Raw genomic sequence first — 27276 nt, 5'->3', positions numbered from 1 at the left:
TTCGGATGGTGGGAAGAGACAGAATAGGATTTTTTGGGAAACTAAATTAAAGTAGATGATATACATCTTGGTTCCTCACCTGTTAGCATAGCCGACTTCGTGATTACTGTCACCAAAAGTCTGCTTCTGCGTTACTAGAGTTGCCAGCGAGGTAGAGACCTGTGAATGCCTGGTGCGTCTCTAGATGATCTGTCACGGGGGCGAGACCACAATGTGACTAGACCATATGACCATACTTCTGAGGGCAACGAAGCTAAAACCACCACCTGACCTAACCTATCAAAGTTAGTTCCATAACTTCTAGGCTAAAGAAAAGGAAAGCGCCTCAAGCGACCAACCCTTCAAAGTTAAAAGCACACCTATCCCTTTTCTATAGGATAGGATTCGTGTTGCTTGCTGCCCCCAATAATATATCTACGGATATGTATGTCCTAGCGACTTACAGATCTCAAAATGTCGTCTTCACATCCCGGTCGGGAGCGTGAAGCCGAACACAGGAAGTTGCTTCGCTAAAGCGTGGCACTCAGGATGTTACTGAGTGTCATGCTCTGTTGAAATGCTTCCGAGGCCGCGCCCTCACCTCTTGAGCATTCATATTAAGAAAAAATCTCAAATCTTTATGCAAACATAATGAATGAGACTTCTTAAAAGAACTCCTTGACTATAATGCCAGGGTGTTCTTGGACATGAACCAGTCTGGTCTTTTACGGAACACCGCAGATTGTCCGTTGACCTCGACTTTCTATAGTTTTATCAAGATAAAACTTGAGAGACCCGACAGGGCACAGGACTCTCTAATGCCCTTGCCCAATAATTTGTGCCATACCCTTGGTCTCCAAGCCTTCAGGTCAAGGGTTAGACAGGTTTTCGTTCTTATCAAGAACGGAAGGCTTAGAGGACAGGCCGCATTATGTCCTTTAAAGCTAAAACCTCTGATGATGGCTAAAACCTCACAACCCTCTTTGCCGTGGCTAGAGCGGTTAGAATGTTAGCCTTTCAGTCACGTGTATTAAGTTCGCAGAAAGGATAGGTTCGAAATGCTTTTGGCATCAGAAACTCAGACTACGTCTAAGTTCCATGCCGGAACCTGCGATCCAGAGAATTTCAAGATCTCCACAGACCTCAAAGATCGTGAAGCTTTGTTGTTTGACAGAACCGAATCTCTGAGCCTAGAGGCCGTCAACAACATATTTGCATATTCTACATAGTTAGGACTTCTAGCTTATCTCATACTTCATACAGAAAGATAGAACCATAAAAATTCACAGAGGTCGAGGTGGAGAACAGTCATTTCCTTCACTATCTCCAGAAACGGCCCCCTCCGATTGAACACTGAAAATAGGCAGCACTGCTTTGCCTTGGCAAGAGACTGCCATTAATCTTGAAGATCTTATCGCTTCTCGATAGTCTGAACGCCTTCAGAGTCAGAGAGGAGAGATATTAGATACTTCACTAAGTGACGATGTTAGATTACACAGATTCTCTCGGGAAGGGTCTTTGGACAATTCTCTGAATTACCTGACCTCTGTGAATCCAACCTCTTAGAGGCCAACATGTGGCGACTAAAGCTAATCCTCTAGGATCATGAAGTAAGGGAACAACTTAAGAGGAAGCTCCTTCCGTCTTCAATATTACGAAAAACGTTAACGAAAGGACGCCCTCAGTCTCTCCTCAACTTTCGACATACTTCTAAGTGAGGATTACTCAGACGTCAGTAGTTGTTGCCTTCGATCGAGAAGACCCGCACGGACGTGCACTAGTTTAACGAACCTCTTGCGGATCGTTACGTTCCGTGCCCAAGCCCATAACCAACTCTCTCTTCTTGAGCTATGAGAGAGCTGAGAAATTATCCGAGATGATTTGGGCCACTCGATCCAAACTCACCCTTCGAGGAACTGGAGAGCCGACCAATTTGGCTTCCAATTCTTTCAGACAATGTGCCAGAACATCTGTTCCTCTGTTCGGATGTCTGCACCCTCTCGCTATCACCTGAGGTGATCCTCAAGCCGTTGAGAGAAAATTAGAATTATTACTAGATCTTTGATGTTATTCCAATTTCTTCGTGAGGAAAAATTGTAGAGGTCTGAATTGCTGTTTATTCAGGGAAAACAAGCTTCTCCAGCGTGGAAATGGTCCCCAGCAAACTCATCCATTCCCTCACTCAGCCTGCTTCCTTCCCTAAATAAGGCTGCGCTTTGCATAAGCAGGAGAGCATTATTATAGTGCTATGCCGCGGTAGATTCGTACAGAATTCTGTTACGTGCGGTAAACCCGCACCGAACAAGTATAAGAGATATCTTGTTGAAAAAAATTTTCTAAGTAAACGGAAGGCATGTTCATTCATGATTACTAGAAATTTCCTCGACCCGAGGCTAAAATCCATGATTGTAGGGCAGAGAGACGGCTTATTCAGCCATTCCCGCAAGGGAGAGAGACGTAAACCAACCGCCCGCATGTCACCGAGCTAGCCGGTACTGCGTAGATCACAGTAACAGCAGCCTTGTTCATCGTCTCGCACTATCTGCCTGAGTTGCCAGCTACTCCTTTTACGAAGGGATAGGTATGAAATTATCGAGCAAAAGGAAACTCTCAAGCAGGCATATTTAAACGAAACAAAATTCGCTAAATACAGAAGCTGAGTTGGTGTTGTCGTAACAATACCTGAAGAGTTGTTCTTACTCCGAAAACTCTTGGAAGGTTGAAGGAGTGTCAATTAAATACATTAGAACAACAGTTCTTTTGGCTTCTATCCGCAGAGGTAAATACGATATGCGTATATGACTTGACCCATGCGTTAGCAAAAATAACGCAAAGATAAACTACGTAAGTATTGTAGTAATTTGAACATCGAATTCTCTACTACATTTCCTCGACGAGGAAGAGAGAAAGAAAGGAAAACGACTGTCCACGTTCTAATGAATGAGACTTTTTAAAAGAACTCCTTGACTCTTTGCCAAGACTCTTTGCCAAGAAAAGGGAGTAATATTCGAATAGAGATCATCAAGAGAGAACCGAGGATCGAAAGGACCGTTCAATGTTCTTATGATATTGGACATAAGATTTCCTGGATCTAGTCTACAAGTCTTTTTCTACTTTTTCTTACTCCGGATGAGCCTCTGAAAATGAATGAGAGCTCTTCCGAAATTTGTTAATGAGTTTATCCGCTTAAACGATAAAAACGTTAAAATCTATGTCAATGAGAACTAACCCCATTTATGAGGGGTCCCCCACTTAAATGACAAAACGTTTAGTATCTTGACAATGGGGAAAACGTCCTTACTTGACAAAACTATTAGCACTTTGCTAATAGGGGAAAACCCTTTAACATGACCGAAAGTCACCCAGGAATCCGAGTATATAATCTTCCCGATTCTCAGAGAAATCGATGATGAGGAAAGAGGGATCGAAGAAAAAATTCGGTATGTCTCTCCGCTAACTCCAAATCCTTTTTTTAAAAAATTTCTGTAAAGGAATGTCCTGTGGAGAGTCCTGAAAAAACCTCCTCTTGACGAGCGTTTATAAAGCGTCAAGCGTCCTAAGAAACGTCCTGAACAGCAAATAAGACGCCTTCTACAAGTCTTTTCTCTCGCAAAAGCGTCCTGCCGAGCTTCCACCGAAGCGTCCTGGCGAATGTCCACAAAAGCTGTCCATCATAAGCGTCCTGCCGAGCGTCCTCAAAGCGTCCTCAAAACGTCCCTGCTTAGTGTCCTGGAAAGCGTCCTGCTGAGCATCCTCAAAAACGTCCTGTTTAGCTACGAGCAGTGTCTGAGCAGAGAACACCAAGTCTTCTGAACGACGTTTCAGAGAGGAACTCGTTGAGCGCCCTGATGCATGCAAGGCCCGCCAAGAGGCGTCCTGGCGAGCGACCTTGCCAACATCTCAATGTTATGACGACCGCGTTTTGTGTATGACGTTGAATATTTTCAAGGGACGTCCTCATGCAGTCCTCCATGGAGGGCCGCACGCTGCTCCTGAAGTGTGTGAACACTAAAGGAAGACGTATGGCTTTCGTCTTCAAGACGGCCCTTAAAGACCTTCATACCTTCTTACAAAGACAGTGGCCGCCTGTGCGACAACTTGCGTCTTAGTAATGCAAAAGAACATCTCCAGAAACGCACTCAGCAAAGGAACGCCGAGCGTCCGAAAGACACCCTCGCAAGGTGCTTGCCGAGCGTCCTGGAGAATGTCTCTACTTATAGGACGTCGAGCACCTCCAAAAGCTTCCTCACGTCTAAATTGCCCTTCTTATGCCGAACCAGAGACATAAGTTGTTTGACTGTGCAAAGCAGCTTGCCGGACGTCAAACTTATCAGCTTGCTTTTTCGAAGTAAAGCGAACATTACATAACGTATACGGAGCGCCATGAGGAGAGGAGACGAATACTGAGTTGCTCCTCCAAAAGGTGGAATCTAGAATGTCCTTGATTACCAAATTCTTTTGGAATGCCTAGCGAGGTTGAAACAGCTCTAACTTCATGAGCGTTCACTCGCAGGAGGCTCAAATCACTCTTCTGGCAAGATGAATGAGCCTCCTTAATATGTCCTTAGGAAAAGAGCCAGTGCATTCTTCGAAAAGGGTAAATGTGGTCTCTTCTGAGCACCATACATTACCCGCCCAAGGACCTCTTACTTCCTTCGTTTATGTAAATAAAATTCGAGAGCCCTGACAGGGCACAGGACTCTTCATCCTCTCGTGACGAGAGAGAGGACGTGAAGCGTCCTCTTCTCTAAAGCTTCTTTAGGGGGCGCGAGTCCTTCCGAGAGCTCCAACCCCTGTGTGGGGAGGACGCCTCGGAGGACGAGAAGCAATCCTTCAAGATTTGTGCACGTGCTCGATCTTCGGCAGCCTGGGAAGCGACAACAGGACCTGCCGAAAGGAAGCCAGATCAGCATGAAAAACCCATAACCCTCCTTCGGCTTTTGACATGCCCTCTCCCTGGTTTCCTGGGAGTCCGACAGAGGTCTAGGCCTAGAGGCGTTATGGGGCCGATCTGACGTTCCCTTTCCTGACGAGAGAGAGGACGTGAAGCGTCCTCTTCTCTAAAGCTTCTTAGAGGGCGCGAGTCCTTCCGAGAGCTCCAACCCTTGCGCGGGGAGGACGCCTCGGAGGACGAGAAGCAATCCTTCAAGATTCGTGCACGTGCACGATCTTTAGTGCCGAAGGGACGCCAGATCGGTGGGGAGCCCCCGTAACCCTCTTGCGGCTTTCGACATGCCCTCTCCCTGAGTCCTGGGAGTCCGACAGAGGTCCAGGCCTAGAGGCATTATGGGGCCGATCTGACGCCCCCTCCACAACACAAAGGGCACTACACTTCACAACACTGATTGGAGAGCGAGCACTTTAGTCTAAGATTACTTGATGTAATCCTCTAGCAGACACTTCTTCTAGGCCCCGTAAGCCCTACCACCAGGGTTAGGCAAAATAAAATCTACAGGAGGTTAGAAGGTTCATTATTTCTAACTTCTGTTTACTGTGGAGGAAAACTCCTGATTCTAACACGCTCTAAAATGCGTACATGAATCCTACTTCTTCCGTAATCAGTCACACATTACACTAATTACATTGAACTTATGCAAAGAAAACATGTAAACGTCATATATACTAAGCGAGTGTCTACCAAAAGTTCCGGTAGCCTCACCTTACCCCATGCAGACAACAAAGTCTGAAACTAGGCTAACTAGCTTCAGACATCAAATGCAATGAAAAAATTTACGATGGCGTATGCCTAGCCACAAATCCAAGTCAATAATCGAAAGAATAATTAGGATACTTAAGCGGCTAATGAAGTTTCAAAATCCTAGGCGGAGGTCTGTAAACAGTTGTTTACCGACCGGCGACAGAAAAAATATGAATAGAAAAATGTAATTAGTTCCTGATTATCCGCCTCCCCAGCGGCGGGAATGGGTACTACCACCTGGCCGCCCACTGCGTGTGCCGCGAATTTTGAAATTCTGTCGGACTTCGGAGAATACAGCTATATATATATCTGTCAGGTAAGTTTCATGAACAAATCTAGAAGTAAGCATTTAGTAGCAATATCAGAGACTGTGCCAAACTTATGCAAAACTTCCCCTTGCGCAAGGGGGCCTGGAACCTAACCTCGTGTAAGTTCGGGGTATTACTGTACTCAGCACCATGGACCCTAGCTGCGCTTTCACCAGTACATGACTGTACACTCAGCGAAACTCATTTCCGAGTACCTGAGACGATTCCCAGTCCAGAGGCAGAGCCTCGAGAGCCAGGAGCAGAAGTACTGGCAGTAGCTGGTACCTCTGCGGTCCCTGCCCTGCTTGTCCCTTGGGACGACGAGGCGGTTCCCATTCCCAAAGGGATGGGAAAACCAGCGGAAGGCCCACCTGTTTCACCAGAACGATGAGACAAGCCCTTAGAAGTCTCTGAATGAGACTTCTTAGGGGAGGGCGAGCCTAAGAAGGAGAAGTGGAGGACGCAGCAGACAGATCCCCCACCCAGGACGGGGCTGCAGCGGCTGCCGAAGCAGCGGGCTCCAGCACAGCCTGGGATGGAGGAACTGACGCTGCAGCAGCACTCCTGCGGGCAGGAACAGGGGCGACATGCACAGCAACAGTGACAGGAGTGAAATCCAAGGGCAAGCTCTTTGGGCACTCAAAATCAGGAGGGAGAACAAGGATGGCATAGCCTGGAGGAGGAGGTGGGAAATATTCCACCCTTGAGGTATGCGGCACCAGTGTAATCGCAGCAGATGGAGTGACCGATGTTCTGTGCTGGGTGTACACCAGATGTGGCGGTGCCACATACCCAAGTGTGAGATGGTCGTGGTTGTCCTAGACTCTATCCCATTAGCTACTGGGGCTGCTGCGAGATGGTTCAGCAGTCCCTGAAGAGAAGAGTGCCAGGCAGATTCAAGGTACGCCATACCCGCTGCAGATCCCCACCCACGGAGTCAGACGAACCTGAGGTATCAAAAGTTGGGTTAATGGGAGGGAGTTCCTGTTCACCCAGAAGGGGAAGGATCCACCACTGAGCGAACAGAAGTTCCAGAGTACAAATCCAAGTCGGCAAGGCTCCCTCCATCTTCTGCACTCAACAGTGGGGAAAGAGTGAGACGGGGGGGAGTTTACGTGGAGGAAGGAAAGAAGACGATGTATCAGTCACCAAGGGAGTCGAAGGAGAACTCTCCGACAACACCTTGGAAGACTTACGTGGCTTCTTCCTTCCCTCGTATCTCTCCCACTGCTCTTCCCACCAAGAGATACAAGTATCACATGTATTAGTCTTACCACACTCATGCCCTTGGCACCTCACACAAAGGGGGCGAGGGTCAACATCGATACTCGAGTGAAACGCTCCACATTTCCTGCCCCTTACTCCAGGGTATAATCGAGAGGACTTATCTGATTCGTAGGTTTGCATTATTCAATAGTATACAAACACACAAAACAAACACAAAAGCAAAGTGGAATGTTTACGTCCAGTCGGGCGGGACTCCCAACTATCGGACAAGCAGTTACTGCCAAATTGTTATTAGAATCTTATGACTGAGTTCCAGCTGGTGCTAAAAGTAATTCCTTAAGTTAAGGACCGATGGTTTGTATAACGTGTAGGAACAATTATACAATTCATAACCTTGTTCTGGTGTTTAACTAATTATTTAAATGTTATGTAGTGCACTCTTCTTCTTCACCCCGAACAATCGCCAGGTTTTCCTAGTCGCAAACAAACACCATCTTCATTTAAGATTGTTGTGAAGAAAGTGTCCCATCGTCTATGGGTACAAGTGGTGTGCGGATTTAGTACAGTAAATGGGAAGTTTGTTTACACAAATGACTCCACAAACATCGAGATGGTGTCAATCTTCTGTCTGAAGTGTTTTATGTAAAAATTTTTGAAAGTGTCATGGAGGTAAGTTAGCACTGCACATGGCTAGACTTACATTAACTTCTGTTTAATAGGAAATTATGGCCTTAATTTCTTACTCTGGAGAAAAATGACATTGTTATGATACAATAAAGTTTCATACATACTTACCTGGCAGATATATACATAGCTATAGACTCCGTCGTTCCCGACAGAATTTCAAATTTCGCGGCACTCGCTACAGGTAGGTCAGGTGATCTACCGCCCTGCTCTGGGTGGCAGGACTAGGAACTATTCCCGTTTTCTAATCAGATTCTCTCTTCACCTGTCGCTGCGGGGAGGCTGGGTGGGTCTTCAATTGTATATATCTGCCAGGTAAGTATGTATGAAACTTTATTGTATCATAACAATGTCATTTTCATACATTCAACTTACCTGTCAGGATATTAGACATAGCTGATTGACACCCTTTGGTGGAGGGCAAGAGACAGCTAACTAACTGACTAGACAGGTAAACAACATATGTTGTAGGTATAAATAAACCTTAGTTCCTACCTTCTTAGATGGAAGACTTCGTGGCTCACTGCCCCAGGAGTCTGCTTCATCTCAAGAGCCTTAGCGAGATAGTGATCTGTGGCCAAGAGTTCTTGTGGATCTGTCGATGGGGTCTCTTTCCACTTACTCGACAGAACCTAACTGGCGTTTGTCAATGGGAGCACAATCCGCTTATATGACAACACGCATTTATTTTTAAGGAGACACAACCAATCCCGATCACCCGATCCTAACCCGTGTTAGTTCTAAGATTGCTCAGAGTTATCCCCAAACTCTTAGCAAACAACCACAAACTCGAAACTCATACATACAAAAATAAAAAATTTTTTGTACCCCTCTAATAGTCAGATGTCACTCGATTTTCAAATGAAGCGAAGTGAAGGCCGCTTGTGCGACAACTGACACTCCCATACACCGAAAACACAGAACAACATCCGACAAGAGGGTTACGTACACAAATTTAAGGATTGGTGCTTTCTCCTTTACCCAGAACCGTCTGTGCTGACACAAACGGACCTAAAGAAAAAACATTTATCATACGTAACTCGCACGTCTTTTAAATAAATATGGGAGCAAACACAGAGTTGCATCTCCAATAAGTTGCGTCCAAAATGTTCTTGAGTGACATATTTCTTTGGAACGCCACAGAGGTTGCGATTGCCCTAACTTCGTGGGCTCTCACTCTTAAAAGATTAAAAGAAAATCATCTGGGACAATTTCTTTTATGAGCTTCGTAATAACACTTCTAACAAAGAAGGCTAAGGCGTTCTTGGACATTGCTCTCTTGGGGTCTTTCACTGAGCACCAAAGACCTTTTTGCGAACCCCCCAACTGCTTCTTCCTGTCCAGATAAAATTTTAGAGCTCTAACTGGGCAAAGGGATCTTTCTGCCTCTCTGCTCCCACCAAACTAGAAAGTCCTTTCACTTCGAAGCTCCTGGGCCAGGGATTCGAAGGGTTTTCATTTTTGGCAAGAAAAAGGGACTGAAATGAACAAATTGCAGAGTCTCCTTTGAAGCCAACTCTTGATTCAAGGGCGTGCAACTCACTGACTCTTTTTGCCGTTGCAAGAGACATCAGAAACAAACACTTTCTAGTGATGTTACGAAAACGAAGCAGAGTGAAGTGGTTCGAATTCCTCTGATGATAGAATTTAAGAACCACATCTAAGTTCCAGCTTGGAACCTTAGGTTCAAGTGATTTTGATGTTTCGAAGGAACGAATGAGGTCGTGCAAATCCTTATCATTCGTTATAGTATAATCCCCTGTTCTAAAGACTGCTGAAAGCATACTCCTGTACCCCTTAATAGTCGGTACGAGAGATGCGACTTTTGTCTAAGAAACAGAAGGGAAATCTGCAATTTCGGTCACACGAGGTACTGGAAGAGGACAGCTTCTTCGACCTGCACCAGTTTCTGAAAACTTCCACTTCGATTGGTACACTCGCCTAGTAGATGATCTGCGGGCTCTAGCAATTGCGTTCGCTGCCTGGGCGAGAAAAACCCTCTCGCTCTGACAAGTCTTTCGATAGTCGAAAGGCAGTCAGAGCAAGAGCAGGTAGATTTTGATGGTACCTCTCGAAGTGGGGTGTTGTTTGAGCAGATCTATTCTGTTTGGAAGAGATCTGGGGAAGTCCACCGTCCATTCCATCACCTCTGTGAACCAAATTTGAGCTGGCCAATACGGAGCAATCAGAGTCATCTTGGTTCCTTCGGATGCCACGAATTTTCTGACTACTTCCCCCCAGTATCTTGAACGGGGGAAAAGCGTAAAACGTCTATCCCTGACCAGTCCAGGAGAAAGGCGTCTGTTGCATAAGCCCGGGGATCTTCCACCAGGGCACAAAATGTTCTATCCTCTTGGAGAGGAATGTGGCGAAAAGATCTATTTGAGGCTTCCCCCAAAGGAGCCAAAGGCTCTGACAGACTTCTGAGTGGAGTGTCCCATTCTGTGGGAAGGACCTGGACTCCTGCTCAATCTGTTCCGCTCTCACATTCCTCTCCCCTTGGACAAACCTTGTTTAGAAGAACTACCTTCCTTTGGTTCGCCCTTAAATCAGTAGATCTCTTGCCAGCTTGTACAGAGGCAAAAGAGTGCGTCCCTCCTTGTTTCTTGACATAAGCCAGAGCTGTCGTATTGTCTGAATTTATCTGTACGACTTTGCCTCTGACACCTATGTGTTCGAACAGCTCTTTAGCGCCAGTGAATTGCTAAGAGCTTCCTTGCAATTTATGTGCCATGACACCTGTTCTGCCGACCAGGTGCCTGACACTTCTTTGGATCCCAATGTTGCCCCCCAGCCCGACTCCGAGGCGTCTGAAAACAATGTCAGGCTTGGGTTCCGTACTTGCAGGGACACTCCTTTGTTTTCCTTTAATGGAATCAACCACCACTTCAAATGATGTTTTATTTCTTCCGAGATTGGAAACGTGTCCGAGAGCTGACCTGTCTTCCAACTCCAATTTCTTCTTAGGAAGAACTGAAGCGGTCGAAGATGTAATCTTCCTAGGAGAAAGAACTGCTCGAGCGAGGAAAGGGTTCCCAGAAGGCTCAGCCATTCCCTCGCTGAAGTGCGCTCTTTCCCTAGAAAGTTCGATACTGTGGCACAGCCTTTCTTTATTCTCTCTTGAGATGGAAAAAACTCGAAAAACCCCGAGAATCCATCTGAATCCCCAGATAAACCACGTTCTGGCTGGGGATCATCTGAGACTTCTCGAGGTTCACGACCAATCCCAATGATTTTGTCAATTCCAGTGTTGTTGACAGGTCCTCCAAACACTGCTTTTGAGACCTGGCTCTGATGAGCCAGTCGTCCAGGTACAGGGAGACGTTTATCCCTTTCAAATGTAAGTGTCTTGCTACATTTTTCATCACGTCTGTGAAGACTTGAGGAGCCGTGGACAGGCCGAAACACAGGGCCCTGAACTGATAGATTCTTCCTATTCGAACATAATCGAAGGTACTTCTCGACGAATGGTGGATCGGGATGTGGAAGTATGCGTCCTGAAGGTCTAGGGACGCCATCCAATCCCCTTGCCGCAGTGCTGCAAGGACTGAAGCAGACGTTTCCATGCTGAACTTCTGTTGTTCGACGAATTTGTTCAGCGCACTTACGTCCAGTACCGGTCTCCATCCCCCCGAGGCTTTTTGCTACAAGAAACAAGCGATTGTAAAACCCCGGGGAGTTGCAATCCAGCACTAGCTCTATTGCTCTTTTGTCCCACATCTGTTCCACCATCTGACGAAGAGTATCCATCAGAACAGGGTCCCTGTATCTGGCGGACAATTCCCTCGGTGATGTTGTCAAGGGAGGAATGTCCTTGAATGGGATGCGATACCCCTTCTTGATAATCGACATCGTCCAAGGATTCGCTCCTATGTCTTCCCAGGCTTTCGCAAAAGAATGTAACCTGGCTCCTACGGTGTCTGGAGGACAGAATTCTCACTTCCCTTTCTTAAAGGGACGGAAGGAAGACCTGCCCCTCTTTTCGGTTGACTTCCTTCTGGCGATCGATCTAGTTGGAAGACCTCCTCGAAAGGGCTGCTGCTGAGCTGGGCGAGCCACTTTCTTTTCCTCACTAGCCACAGGCCTATTCTTCCTTGAGGATTGTCTAAGGAGATCCTGGGTGGCCTTTTCAGTCAGAGAATGCGCGATATCCTTCACCAACCTGCGAGGGAAAAAGGTGTTCAGAGAGAGGCGCAAACAATAAGGCGGCTCTCTGCGAAGGAGAGACGGCCTTCGTGAGGAAAGCACTGTGAACCGCCCTCTTCTTTAAAACTCCTGCACCAAAGAGGGAGCACCTCAGCCGATCCATCCTGAACAGCCTTATCAATGCAGGCGAGGATGCTATTTAGGGTTTCTGGGTCGAGTTGTTCCTTTTCCTGAGATTTCTTGGCCAGAACCCCAAGGGACCAATCTAAGAAGTTAAAAACTTCTAAAGTGTGAAAAAGTCCCTTGAGGAGGTGGTCCGTTTCCGAAAGCCCCATGTTACCTTCGCTGCATTCAAGGCGTGCTTCTCGACGAATCCACCAAACTCGAGAAGTCTGATTCAGCTGAAACGGCCAGAGACAATCCCATATTCTCTCCCGTTTCGTACCAAATGCCTCTCCTCCCTGTAAGTTTAGCGGGAGGCATACAAAGACCGTCCTTCCTAACTCCTTCTTCTTCTTGAACCAGGAGTCAAGAGATTGTAGAGCCCTCCTCATAGATATAGCAGGCTTCATTTTAAGGAAAGAGGAAGACTTGTGTGTTTTCGTGCTCGAAAACAGAGAGCGTGGAGAAGGGGGGGCAGCTGGCGTCAAAGAGTCTCCATATTCCTCCAATAGAAGGGACGAAAGAACTTTATAATTAGAAGATCCTCCTTCATTTCGTCCTCCGATGCATCTTCTGGGTTGATAGGCTCGGAAGGAGAAGGCTCCCTTCTTTTTTCTGAATCTTCTCTTACTCTCTTACGAGTGTCAGGCTCTTCATACGAGGAATGCGCCTGGTGTACAGCAGGAGTATCTCGCCTGGGAGGAGTAACGTGTTTGGAATACTCCTGGCGCTTGGCAGGCGCAGAGCGCCTCGAATACTCCTTGGGCTTCTAGTAGGGCGCATCTTGTTCAGAATACTCCTGGCGGGCGTGGTAGGATTATTAAGTTCAGAATACTCCTGGCGCCTGGGAGGAGTATAAGCTTCGGAATACTCCTGGCGCCTGGGAGGAGTATTAAGTCCAGAGTACTTCCTGGCGCTTCCTGGGAGGATATAAGCTTCAGAATACTCTGGCGGCCTGGGAGGATATCAGTTCAGAATACTCCTTGGCGCCTGGGAGGAGTATCAGTTCAGAATATCCTGGCGCTGGGAGGAGTATCTAGGCCCGACGACTCCTGGCGCCTGGTAGGAGCACGTCGTTCCAAATACTCCTGATCCTTAGAATGCGTCTGATGTTTAGTAGGAGTATTGATTCCGGTAGGCGCTTTCCGTCGTATTACAAGCGCTCTACTCCTAACAGGATCTCTCTTCAGCTAACTCTTGGCGCTTGATTGAAGATCTTGAATGTTGTACTGGCTCGTTGCGCCTACTCGGAGCCTGGCTTCTGGTTGGCGCCCTACTCTTGACAGGAGTAACTTCCTTTCTTTTTACTTCTCTCCTGTCTAACGCATTGCTCCCCCCAGAGATGGCCGCTTGTGCGACAACTCCCCTGAAGGGTGCGTCGCGCCCGACAGGAGATCGGTATTTAGATCTTTTAATAGGAAGCCTATCATCCTTCTTACGAGTAGGCTCCTTATAAGAGTTTTCCTACTAACGAGGGCTAATTGCTCTTGCATATTCATTAATATTCTCCTGGTTGAGGAGTCTTTCGAACCAGGAGAGGGAGATCTGGAAGGCGCTCTAGGATCCCTTCCAGACAGAGTCTGAATGTATTCTCGCCTTCTTTATTACCGAAGGCGCTCCTTCTTCAGAGAAGCGTTCGGGACTCGAATTGAGTTCATGCTCTTTCATACTCCTCTTCAGCGGACGGGAAAGTTTCGACTCCTTCCATCCTCTTCTCGGAGAAGGCGAACTAGACGAAGAAAAAAGCACTCTCGAAGGACGCTTTTCCTATAGCGGTCCTTGGCATTATTTGATATGCTCGATTCTGCCGAAGGGACGCACTGATCGTTGGGGATTCTCAACAACCCCCGTACGGCTTTCGACATTCCTTCTCCTCCGGGCCAGGGAGCTTGGAAGAGGTCTAGGCCTGGGAGCGTCGCAGAGACGACCAGACGGCCCCCTCCACTACACTGGGGACACTAATATCACTAGCGAAACCACATTCACTTCCTTACCTTCCAATGCTGCGACCTTTTCCTGCATTTTCTGAAGGGAAGCTCTAAGTTCTGCTATTCCGAAGCAGAAACTAGAGGGATTAGCAATTTGTGAACGGGCTGAAACAGAATGGGCATGATTATCAGAGGAAGAAGCTACAGAACTAGATAGTAAAATCATGAGAAGCAGACATTCTGCGGGTTTTATAAGCCGCCTTCCTCTCTCTATCTTTCTCTAACTTCTTCAAGTAAGAAGTTAGATCTTCCACTCTTGTGCACTCAATTTCTCACACTCGTCACACGTATTCTCAATCGAGCATTCAGCCATTCTACACCCACTACAAGTAGTGTGAGGATCTACCGAAGCTTTCGGAATCCTCACCTTACAGCCCTCATTCACACACACTCTGAAACTAACACTAGAGTCAGACATATTCACGAATTCCAAAAACCAAGTCCAAAAAACAGTCCACGATAGCGAATGCCAAACAACGATCCAAGTACGTCACCAAATATCAGCGAGAGATGATCAAAAGCTTTGCGAAAAACGAATTCTAGTCAGGAGGAAGTAACAACAATGTTGATACCGCCGGCGACAGAGAGAATCTGATTAGAAAACAAAAAGGGAATAGTTCCTAGTCCTGCCACCCAGAGCAGGGCGGTAGATCACCTGACCTACCTGGTAGCGAGTGCCGGCGAAAAATTTGAAATTCTGTCGGAAACGACGGATAGTCTATAGCTATGTATATATCTGACAGGTAAGTTGAATGTATGAAACACCTACTTATGAGGAAAGTAGAGGTCTTGAGGTGTTGCTTCCATGGAGGTTGGCATGTGAATGACCTTTAACTTTGCTTACTGGCAGTGCTAAAGTTATTTTTTGGGAAAGTGGCCGCGCTACTGTACAGGTGACCGCGCTACCGTACAGGTGGCTGCCTGCCCAACATTAAACAATTACAGTTATTTTGCTTTCTAGTCAGTAAAAATGGTAGAAATTCTTGGCTAAAAGTTAACTTTAGGGTAAAATACCGAATGGCTGGTCTCTACCATAGCGCGACCACCTTCCAGATCTCAGAAATTACCAATGGCTTTAATTTGTGACTTGGGAGAAAAAACTTACCTCGAGAGGAAAGTAGAGGTCTCGAGGAGTTGCTTCAACGGATGCTGGCTCTTGACTGATGTCAATCCTGGGTTACAGGATGTGTTAAAGTACTTTTTCAGGAAGGTAGTCGCGCTAAGGTACAGGCTGGCCATTCGGTATTTTACCCTAGGTCTACAAATTAGACGATAGATAATTAGTACAACAGGTCAGGTACCTAGATCCTCTTAACAGGTATGAACTGGATATTGGTACGGCAGCTGTATCCTGATCTCGATAGATATTGGTACGGCTGTGAATTGCGCATGCACGAACCCTTGTTTATTGCATCATGAACTGTGTAATATTACATCAGTTTTTGTCAAAAAACAGAAGTTTACAGGTTTCAACAAGCTGAAAAATGCAACAGATGTCTATGAAGAGTCAAACTTCCAGAAATTGTATATCCGTAGGTCACATAGGTTAGGTTAGTATGCTAACCTAGGGTAATGCATCGCTGTGCGGACAGGCGGACACTACCATTGCGCGGATACGTTCCCAAAAAATAACTTTAGCACTTCCCGTATCCCGAATTAGACGCCAGTCGTAACCCAACCAGCGTGGAAACAACAGACCGAGACCTCTACTTTCCTCTCGAAAGAAGTGTTTTCTTTCAAGTCACAAATTAATGCCATAATTCTGGTTAAACTGAAGTTAATGAAAGTCTAGCCATGCGCGGTGCAAACTTAACTCTATGACGCTTTCGAAATATGATATTGTTATAATACAATAAAGTTTCATACATACTTACCTGGCAGATATATACATAGCTAAGACTCCGTCGTCCCCGACAGAAATTCAAATTTTGTGCCACTCGCTACCGGTAGGTCAGGTGATCTACCTGCCTGCCCTGGGCGGGCAGGACTAGGAACCATTCCCGTTTTTCTACATATTTTCTCTCTTCCACCTGTCTCCTGCGGGGGGTGGCTGGTGGGCCCATTAATCGTTATATATCTGCCAGGTAAGTATGTATGAAACTTTATTGTATTATAACAATATCATTTTCATACAATGAACTTACCTGTCAGATATATACATAGCTGATTGGCACCCTTTGGTGGAGGGTCAGAGACAGCTAATATGGAATAGACAGTAAAACAAACATATGTTGTAGGTATAAAAGAAAAAAAAACCTTGGTTCCTACCTGATAGGTGGTAGACTTCGTGGCTGTAGCCCGTAGTCTGCATCACCCTCAAGACTTTAGCGAGATATTAGATCTATGGCTAGAGTTCTTGTGGGTCTGTCGATGGGTATAAGAACCGCTTACTCGGCAGAGCCTAAAAGGACTTTGTCAATGGTACTGGACCACTTCTATGACAAACACACCTTGTGAAGGAGCATAAACCAATCCGACCACTGATCCTAACCACCATGTTAGTATATAGAATTGCTCTGAGTTATCCCCGAACTCATAACAAACAACCCATAACTCGAAACGAAAAACTCATTTATACAAAAATTCTCAAAAAAAATTTTAAATACTCCCCTAAAAGATATCACAAGAGTTCCTTACTGAACAACAGTGACTGGCCGCCAGTGCAGCACCAAGCCCTCTTTGTCAGCAGGAATCTAGAACATATCTAGTAGAAGGTATGTACAAATTTAAGGATTGGTGTTTGCTCCCGCTACCCAGTATTGTATCCGCCGATACAAATGGTCCCAGAGAAAAACATTTCTCGTAGGTCACGCGAACGTCTTTAAGATAGTGAGATGCAAAACTGAATTGCACCTCCAATATGTCGTGTCAATGATTTTCTTTAATGACATTCTTCTGAAAAGAGAGAGACGTCGCCACTGCTCTAACTTCATGGGCTTTTACTCTTAAAAGCGGAAAAGAGTCGTCAGGACAGAACTTGTGAGCATCCGTAATGACGCTCCTAATGAAGAAAGCTAATGCGTTCTTAGACATGATTCTTGTGGGGTCCTTAATCGAACACCAAAGACTTTGTCTAGAGCCTCATTTGTTTCTTTCTTTGTAAGAAGAACTTCAAGGCTATTTACCGGGCAAAGAGACCTCTCTGTTTCTCTCTACTAGACTCGTTAAAAGCCTTTGATCTCGAATCTCTTGGCCAGGGATTCGATGGATTTTTCATTCTTCGCTAGAAAACAGTTCTAAACGAGCAAAAGGCCGAGGTCTTGTTAAAGCCGAATTCATCTTCAGGGCATGGAGTTCGCCAACTCTTTTGGCTGTCGCCAAAGATAGGAGCAAACAAGCATTTTCTTGTTATATCCCTGAACGAAGCTACGTGGGGAGGCTCAAATCTGTCCGACGAAAGGAACTTGAGAACTACGTCCAGGTTCCAGCGGGTGGAGTTAGTTCCTTCGATTTTGTCGTTTCAAACGATCTAATCAAGTCGTGCAGATCTTTATTGTCAGCAATGTCTAGGCCTCTGTTTCTAAATACTGCCGACAGCATGCTCCTGTATCCTTTGATTGTCGATACAGACAAATGAGAGACCTCTCTCAAGAACAACAGGAAATCGGCGATTTCGGTTATAGAGGTACTGGAGGAGGACAACTTCTTAGACTTGCACCACCTTCTGAATACCTCCACTTCGACTGATAGACTCGTCTAGTGGAAGCTCTGCGGGCTCTAGCGATAACGCTTGCAGCTTCGCGAGAAAACCCCCTCGCTCTGACAAGTCTTTCGATAGTCGAAAGGCAGTCAGAGCGAGAGCGGGGAGGTTTTGATGAAACCTCTCGAAGTGTGGCTGTCTGAGAAGATCCATCCTTTTTGGAAGGGATCTTGGAAGTCTACTGTCCACTCCAGCACCTCTGCAAACCAATCTTGTGCTGGCCAAAACGGGGCTATCAGGGTCATCCTTGTCCCGTTGGACGCTACGAACTTTCTCAACACTTGTCCCAGGATTTTGAAAGGGGGGGAAAGCGTACACGTCCACATGAGACCAGTCCAGCAGGAAGGCGTCGACCACGAGAGCTCTTGGGTCTTCCACCACTGAACAAAAGACTCCAGCCTTTTGGAAAGGAATGTGGCGAACAGATCTACGTGAGGAGTGCCCCAAAGATCCCAAAGACTCTGACACACCTCTGAATGAAGAGTCCATTCTGTGTGAAGGACCTGGCTTCTCCTGCTCAGTCTGTCCGCCCTGATGTTTCTCGTCCCCTGAACAAATCTTGTTAGGAGGGCGATGTTTCTTTGTGAGGCCCAAATTAGCAGATCTCTTGCTATCTCGTAAAGCGACACTGAGTGTGTTCCTCCCTGCTTCCGAATGTAGGACAGGGCTGTAGTGTTGTCCACATTCACTTGGACCACACTGTTCGTCACAAAGGGTTCGAAGAACTTTAGCGCTAAGTGAACTGCTAGAAGTTCTTTGCAATTTATGTGCCAGGACACTGTGCTGCCTTCCAGTGCCTGACACTTCTCTCGGTCCCTAGTGTTTTGCTCCCCAACCCTTCTCCGATTGCGTCGGAATACAACTCGGTTTGGGTTCGGAACTTCCAGAGAAATTCCCTTGGTTCTCTTTTAGAGACAACCACCATTGCAGGTGGTTGGTTTCATCCCTCCCTTGGAAGGAGAAAACCGTCGGAGAGAAGTCGTCTTCCAGTTCCACGTATCCTTAGGAAAAACTGAAGAGGGCGAAGATGTAGTCTTCTAGAGGAAAGAACTGTTCGAGCGAGGAAAGGGTGCCTAGTAGGCTTAACATTACCCTCGCCGAAGTTCGTTCTTCCCTAAGAAGAGAGAGACTGTTTTCCAAGCCTCTCACGATTCTCTCTTGCGAAGGAAATACTCGAAAACCCCGAGAATCCATCTGAATCCCCAGATAGACCAAGTTCTGTCTGGGAATCAGCTGTGACTTCTCGAGGTTCACGAGTAGTCCCAACGCCTTTATCAGGTCTAGGGTCAAAGAAAGGTCCTCCAAACACTGTCTCTCTGTTCTGGCCCTGATGAGCCAATCGTCCAAATATAGAGAGATGTTGACGCCTTTGAGGTGAAGAAACCTCGCCACATTCTTCATCAGGCTTGTGAAGACCTGAGGCGCTGTGGATAGGCCGAAACACAAGGCCCTGAACTGAAAGATCCTTCCCCCCGTCATGAAACGGAGGTACTTCTTCGACGAAGGGTGAATCGGGACATGAAAATAGGCGTCCTGGAGATCCAGCGACACCATCCAATCTCCTTGACGTAACGCCGCAAGGACTGAGGCGAAGTCTCCATAGAGAACTTCTCCTTTCGAACGAACTTGTTCAGAGCGCTGACATCTAGAACTGGTCTCCAGCCCCCCGAGGCTTTCGCAACCAGGAAAAGCCGATTGTAAAACCCGAGAGTTTTGCTCTAGAACCAGTTCTATAGCTCTTTTGTCCCACATTTGATTCACCCTCAGACGAAGAGTATCCTCAGTACAGGGTCCCTGTATCTGGCTGACAGTTCCCGCGGAATGGTCGTTAGTGGAGGACTGTCTTGGAAGGGGATAAGATATCCCTTCCTGATTATGGACATGGAAGGGGCGTCTGAGTTTATAGTGACCAGGCGTCTGCAAATTCGAGAAGCCTGGCCCCCACTGGTGTTTTGGAGGCTGTCTGTTCTCACTTCCCTTTCTTAAAGGGACGGGAAGGAGCCTTACCTCTCCTCTCAAGACCTCTTCTCTTAGAGGTAGCTCTGGAGAGAGGCCCTCCTCGAAAGGGCTGAACCGTAGAAGTCGGTCCTTTCTTGTCAACGAAACAAGAGGTCTCTTCTTCCTTGCAGTTTGCAGGAGAAGATCCTGAGTCGCCTTCTCAGTCAGTGATCGAGAAATGTCCTTCACTAACTGAGAAGGAAACAGGAAGTCAGACATGGGAGCGAAAACCAGGGCTGCTCTCTGTGAGGGAGAAACCGCCTTGGTTAGGAATGAACTAAAAATATCCTCTTCTTAAGGAGTACTGCTCCGAAAAGAGAGGAGATTTCTCCCGATCCGTCTTGTACCGCCTTGTCAATACAAGCAAGAATACTGAGAATGACTTCGGGGTCAAGACCATCCGAGTCATGAGCTTTCTTAGACATCACCCCAAGGGACCAGTCTAGGAAATTAAACACTTCCAAAATATGGAAGAGTCCCTTGAGGAGATGATCCGTCTCCGAAATAGCCCAAGACACGCGAGCTCCATTCAAAGCGTGTCTCCTTGACGAGTCAACCAAGGTTGAAAAGTCCGCTTCGGCTGCCGCTGGAAGAGAAAGGCCCATGTTCTCCCCAGTTCGGTACCAGAAACCTCTCTTGCCAGAAAGTATGGCTGGAGGCATACAGAAGGTCCTGCCCAAATCCTTCTTAGACAACATCCATTTGTCTAAGGACTGAAGCGCTCTCTTCATAGAGATCGTAGTCTCATCTTCAAGACCGACGAAAGACTTAGGCACAGTAGCACTCGAAAACAGTGATCGAGGCGAAGGAGGAGCGGCAGGAGTTAAAGAATCTCCGTATTCTCGTAAAAGAAGGTCAGTAGAACTTATAGTTCGAGACTCCTTCTCTCCCGTCACCCTCTTCTTCCGAATCTCCTTCTCTACCTTGTGGAGAATCGGCCTGAAAAACGAGAGGATCATCATCCCGTTCTCTCTCTACTGGTGACAAACTCCTACTAGGAGGGGACCTCATAGAGTGAACCGACTGTCTCTCACGTCTAAAAGAAGTCTCGCGTCTGCTTGACTTCTCGTGCCTGAACAGCTCCTCGCGCTTGGCTGGCACTCCTCGCGCTTGTCTGGCGCCTCGCGCTTGTCTGGCGCTCGCTTGTCTGGCGCCTTCGCGCTGTCTGGCGCGATCGCGCTTGGCTGCTTCACGCTTGGCTGGAGCGTGTAGCCTGGCTGGCATCTCACGCCTGGCTGACGTCTCGCGCTTGGCTGGCGCCTCGCGCTTGGCTGAATCCTCACGCCTAACTGGCGCCTCGCGCCTGGCTGGCGCTTCAGGCCTGAGCGTATCCTGATCTCGAGCACTCGCTCGGGAAAGATCCTGACGTTTGTACGACTCCTCTTGCCTGGAAGACGTCCTATGTCTGGCGGACGCTTCTCACGTCTGGCTGGAGGAGAAAGAAGACGTAGACTTCTTAATAGGAAGTCTAGCGTCCTTCTTGCGAGTGATCCCTTGAAAGAACTCCAACCAAAGAGCAATCTGCTCTTGAACTGCAAGCAAAATCCTCTTGGAAGCCACCCCAGCGTCCTCTTCAATAGAAGAAGCAGGAGAACTCGAAGGAGTGCGATCATCAAATACATCTCTAGGAGGCGTCGAAACCAGCTTAGCCTTCTTGATAGAAGAAGGAGCTTCCTCCGAGAAGCACTCCGGGCTCGAGTCGAACGCGCGCTCTTTCCAATGCCTTTTCAGTGGCCTAGAAAGATCCGAGTCCTTCACCCTCGTTTAGGTGAAGGAGAACCGGACGACGAGAAACAATCTCGTAGGACGCTTCTATCTTGAGCGGTCCTGAGCAGACTGTAACGAAACAGAACCTGCTGAAGGGACGCCGACCGTTGGGGATTCCCCACAACCTCCGTACGACTTTCGACTTTCCTACTCCTCTGGGTATGTGAGTTTGGAAGAGGTCTAGGCCTGGGAGCATCGCAGGGACGGTCAGAGCCCCCTCCACAACACTGGGAACACTCACTTCACTTTGTAATTCACAATCACTAGCCTTACCTTGCATGGGGCCGCCATCTTTGTCTTCATTTTACGAAGAGTAGCCTTCAGATTGGCGATTTCAGAAGCCGAATCCGAATGCAAAGCCTGTGAGGATTCAGATACATATAGGGAGAATCATATTCATTAATAAAAGGAGAGTTAGACTCAGAAAAAGGCTCAATAGGCCTTGTACTCACACTCTTTTGTGCAGCCCGTCTAATCCTATCCCTCTCTAACTTCTTCAAGTAAGAAGTTAGAGTCTTCCATTCATTAGCATCCAACTTTTCACACTCAATACAGGTGTTAGCCAAAGAACAGTCAAACCCCCTACATTACGACATACAGTGTGAGATCAAACCGAAGCATTCGGTATCCTCACCTTGCAGCCTACATTCACACACACTCTCACACTAACACTTGAATCAGACATTCTATTAGAAAAATCAAAAGCAAGTCCAAATCCAGTCCACAGTAGCGAATGCCAAAACAACGATCCAGTACGTCACCAAGAAATCCAATAAAGATGATCAATAAAGTCTTGAAAAGCGAATTCCAGTCAGGAGGTAGTAACAACAATGTTGATACCACCGGCGACAGAGAAAATATGATAGAAAACGGGAATGGTTCCTAGTCCTGCCGCCCAGGGCAGGCAGGTAGATCACCTGACCTACCGGTAGCGAGTGGCGCGAAATTTGAATTTCTGTCGGGGACGACGGAGTCTTAGCTATGTATATATCTGACAGGTAAGTTCATTGTATGAAATTTACTTTTAACACCTTACGTGTAGAAGATTGACGCCATCTCGGTGTTTGCGCAGTCACTTGTGTCCATAAACTTTTCATTTCCTGTGCTAAATCCACACACCACTTGTACCCATAGACGCTGGGACACTTTATTCAAAACAATCTTAAACGATGAGGTGTATCGGCTCCGGCTAAGAAAACATGTCATTTGTTCGGGAAGAAGAAGAAGAGTGCGGTAGATAACATTTAAATAATTAGTTAAAGACCAGAATAAGGTTATGAATTGCATATATTTATTACGTATTCGTGATAATTCATTTGAAAATACACGTTGTTCTTAAAGTAACCAGATTCCTGACATAAATTTCATCTGTTTTGCTGTGATATAGCTACGGTGTTGCCAATTGTTTTTTGTGTTTACCCTCCAAACTTGGGACAAGACTTACAAAAAACTGGGGAAATAACTGAATTTAGCATATCTATTTGTAATATATATATATATACATAAATATTAGAGCAGTTTTATCATTATTGCATTATTATGACATCTAGAATTCATGGAAACAGTTTGTATAGGTATCGGTGTTGGCAACGATGACTGGCATCCCTAGCATGCATTTAAGATTGCATTTGTTTCAGCCGTACAATTATCAAAAATTATAAACAAAATATCTCAGCCATACAATTATAATAATTTTTTTCAAGTCAAAATAATAATATAGACTTAAATAAATGAAAAGTGCTAGCAAAAAAGACCATTTTTTTTTTTGTCATAAAGAATTCACAAACCGGTTGTCTGCTCAACTCGTGGATTGTGACTACTAGACATGCAAACTGATTCCCGCCGTGAACATACTCACGTATTTTAAGTTGAATTTGGAGTGAATTAAGAATCAAATAAGCACTGTGGAGTTTCATTTGTGATGGCAGTAAGGATAGAATCACAGATGACAAGGTACAAATGCATTTCAGGTCAAAACATGATCACGGGAATAAGGCGTCTCATACTTTCACTAATATAGGCAACAAAATGTTGCTTTATTGTGCTGATTACAACTGCAATATTGAGTAAAAGCAATAATCGTTTCATAGATACACAAATAATTATTCAAATGAGTGCTGGGAAGGCTGGGAAGGACATGTCCGCCAGGTTGTCCACAAGACAATACCACGCCATATTGGATTAAAAAACTGCCTTGAAAACATATTTTATAAAGACCTCACATGCTTTTTTTAGTTTGTATGGCAGCTTCCTATATCTCATTTTGTTGACGAAACTTCAGTCTTTTGAATGGTACTTAAATATTGAATTGTATTTTTGTTTCACCGATTAAATATCGAGTGAAAAAAAGGCTCATTAGTCCGTGCAAGTGCCCACACAGCGATGCATCACCCTATATGTTAGTACTCCTCTATGTTTGTTTTTCTTTAAGGGGGCTACTCACCCCAGTCAGGTAACACATTGTACTAGGTTAGGAAAGGTCAGTATGCTAACCTAGCTAAATGACACATGAGCAATTCACAGCCGTACCAATATCTACCTACCTATCGCAATCAGTATAGGGTAAACAACTGCCTTGAGTCCACCTTACTCAGGCAGATCACCCTTATTCACTAGATATTTATTTGGTGAAACAATAGTACTATTACATCTTTAAGCATACCATTCAAAAGATTGAAGTTTTGTCAACATAATGTGATACATGAAAGCGCCATATGAACTAAAATAAGTATGGGAGGTCTTCGTAAAATATGTTTTCAGGGCAGTTTTTAAATCCAATATGGCGTCTATCGCATCCGGTCCCTTTTGTCTCTGGCATCGATACCATGTCCTTCCCAGTGCTCATTTGAATGATATTAGAATATATATGTAACATTTACTATTGCTTTTACTCAATATTGCAGTTGTAATCAGCACAATAAAACAACATTTTGTTCCTATATTAGTGAAGTATGAGACTCTTATTCTTGGGGACATGGTTTGAACTAAAATTCATTTTTACCTTGTAATCGGTAGTTTTATTCTGACTGCCATCACAAATGACACTCCACAGTGCTTATTTGATTGTAATTATACACATTTTGTTATTAATTCACCCCAAATTACACTTAAAATACATTGAGTGCTGACAGCGAAGCCATGGCAGAAACAATTTTTGTCTTAATGTACATGGTGTCCAAAAACGCTCAGTATACCATTACATTTATTGCTCAAACCGTATAACAGAGTAATGCAGTTTTTTGTAGAATGAAGTGCTCTGAATGTAAACTTGAAAGTAGAACATTCTACAAAAACTGCATTACTCTATGTTATATGGTTTCTGAGCAATAAATACTTGTAATAGTATTGGACTTTATGGACACCCTGTATGTACATATGGCTGCTAAAAGCACCAGCGAGCAGACGACAGATCAGTGAATGTTTATGACAAAATTTTAGTATTTTTTTATAGCACTTTTCATTTCTTCAAGTCTATATTACTATTTTGACTTTTTTATCTTTAATAATTTTACCTATGCCTGAAATAAATGTATATAACCTTTTATGTTTGCATGCTAGGAATGGCAAAATTTCATTGTTGCCAATTTAGTGGAGCTTCACACATACGCCGATGCATTTACAAACTGTTTCCATGAATTCTAGTTATCATAGTAATGCAATAATGATAAAATGGTAGATCTAGGGGTACTTATCCGCAGTGGCCTAGACTATGGCAGTTGCGGTTTTTCTATGCAGTTTTACCTACTGAACAAGAATTTTAAGTAATATTTATTCTGCCGACTGTAATTAACCCCCCAGGGGCCAGTACTAAACACGGTGAAATACATTGGACGCCCCAATCCCTAGTGGATGTCGTAGCCGCAGTTACGTTCCTTGCAGTCCGTGCGGACTGCTTCTGTAGAAATACCAATAAAATTGCTCTAATATGTAAATATACTACAAATAGATAAACTAACTTCAATAATTTCCACGGTTTTGTGAAAGTCTTATTCCCAGTTTGGAGGGTAAACGCATACCAATTGGCAACACTGATAAAAAATAGGAGAGCGCGAGCAACACCATAGCTAGCTACTGTTCACAGCAAAAACCGTTGATATTTGAGTCAAGACAACCTAGTTACTTCAACAACTAATATTTCAAATTAATTATCATGAATTATAGTAATAAATTTATGTAGCTAATTCATAACCTTACACTAACATTTAACTTTTTATTTCAAAATTATCCAATGCACCATTTAAGATCGTTGTGAAGAAATTGTCCCAGTGTCTATGGGTATGAGTGGTATGCGAATTTAGCCTAGCACATGAAATGAAAAGTTAATTAGGTAACACAAGTGACTCCGTAAACATCAAGATGGCATCAATCTTCTACATGTAAGGGGTTTTAAGTAAAAAATTCGAAAGCATCATGGAGGTAAGTTTGCACTGTGCATGGATAGACGTTCATTAACATATGTTTAAACTTAAATTATGAAATTATTTTGTACATTGGGAGAAAGCTCTTATTTTGAGAAGAAAGTAGAGGTCTCTACCTAGGCTTGGTAGGTGTTGTTTCCATGACTGATGACTCGTGACTGGTGTCCATCTCTGGTGTCAGGACGTGTTAAATAACTTTTTCTGGAAGGTGGGTCAACGAGCGGGCAAGACTGACCCAGGTAGTCCACTCAGTGGTGTTCACCTAGCTACCCTAGTACGGCTGCTGTACCAATACCCATTCTGTGCCTACCTAGCCTAGGTACTAGGCTACCTAACTACTAGGTACCTAATACTACCTATAGGTATAGTAGTACCTAGTACTACTAGGTATAGTATAGGTATTCTACTGCAGTCTACTAACCTTTTCAAACGTCCAGTCTTTAGGCTTATTTTCATTTGCCATTTGTTGTGCTTCTTCAAGAAGACGGATGAAATTGATTTCGAGCCTGGATCTTGAAACAGGAGGTTCCATCGTGAAACTTAGTAAGTACAGTTCTCCTACGTCTTGACAGCTAAGCTAATAGTATCAGCTTTATATCTAAGCTATACGACGACAAGTTCTGAATGAAGACTGATTTGGGCTACCTAAGCCTTCACTTTCTTTCGATACACAATCATCGTCAAAGGCTGATTTCTGAGGCAGTATCAGATGTGTTACAGAGGAGCTATGAGAATGTTGACATTGTTACGTCATGAGTTTTCTTCTTCTTGAAAACGGCTGAAGATACGAACTATGGGGCGTAAATCTGACATTTTATTAGCAAGTCTATGCCTCAACAATGAGCAGCAAAAAAAAAAAAAAAATAAAAAAAAAAAAAAAAAAAAAGCTAAAAAACGAAATGTAACGAATGGAATAAGACAGAGTGCAATGGCTCAACCATAATCTTTCTGTTTGTAACTCACTTGATAATCGAAAAATTAGAAAATACAACAAAAGGTTTCAGAAATTAAGTTATGAGGATAGTAGTAATTCTTGTAATATACCCAGCTGGAATGACTTGGTTAAAGATCTGCATTCATATTCACGAGAAATGTTTTTGCTGTGGATGCAAAATGGTAGCCCGAGCGAAGGACACCTTGCATTGCTATTGAGACAGGCGAGAGGGCGCAGTTCAAACGTGCTCTTAAGTAACTTCAGATT

General features: G+C 45.1%; 1 protein-coding gene across 1 annotated transcript in view; it reads right to left on the bottom strand.

The window, feature by feature from the left end:
* Positions 1-26832, bottom strand: part of LOC135216830 (vesicle transport protein USE1-like) — a 336942-nt gene extending 310110 nt beyond the window's left edge. The window contains exon 1 of the mRNA XM_064252331.1: positions 26497-26832. Coding sequence (XP_064108401.1) covers positions 26497-26607 — 111 coding nt within the window. The 5' untranslated portion in view covers positions 26608-26832. The remainder of the gene's footprint in view (positions 1-26496) is intronic.
* Between the last annotated feature and the right edge of the window lie 444 nt (positions 26833-27276).

This window comes from Macrobrachium nipponense, chromosome 6, assembly GCF_015104395.2.
Source record: "Macrobrachium nipponense isolate FS-2020 chromosome 6, ASM1510439v2, whole genome shotgun sequence".
In the NCBI taxonomy this organism is placed as follows: domain Eukaryota; kingdom Metazoa; phylum Arthropoda; class Malacostraca; order Decapoda; family Palaemonidae; genus Macrobrachium; species Macrobrachium nipponense.
Note: the sequence above shows the minus strand (reverse complement) of the source record. Positions and strands in the feature narration are given on the sequence as shown.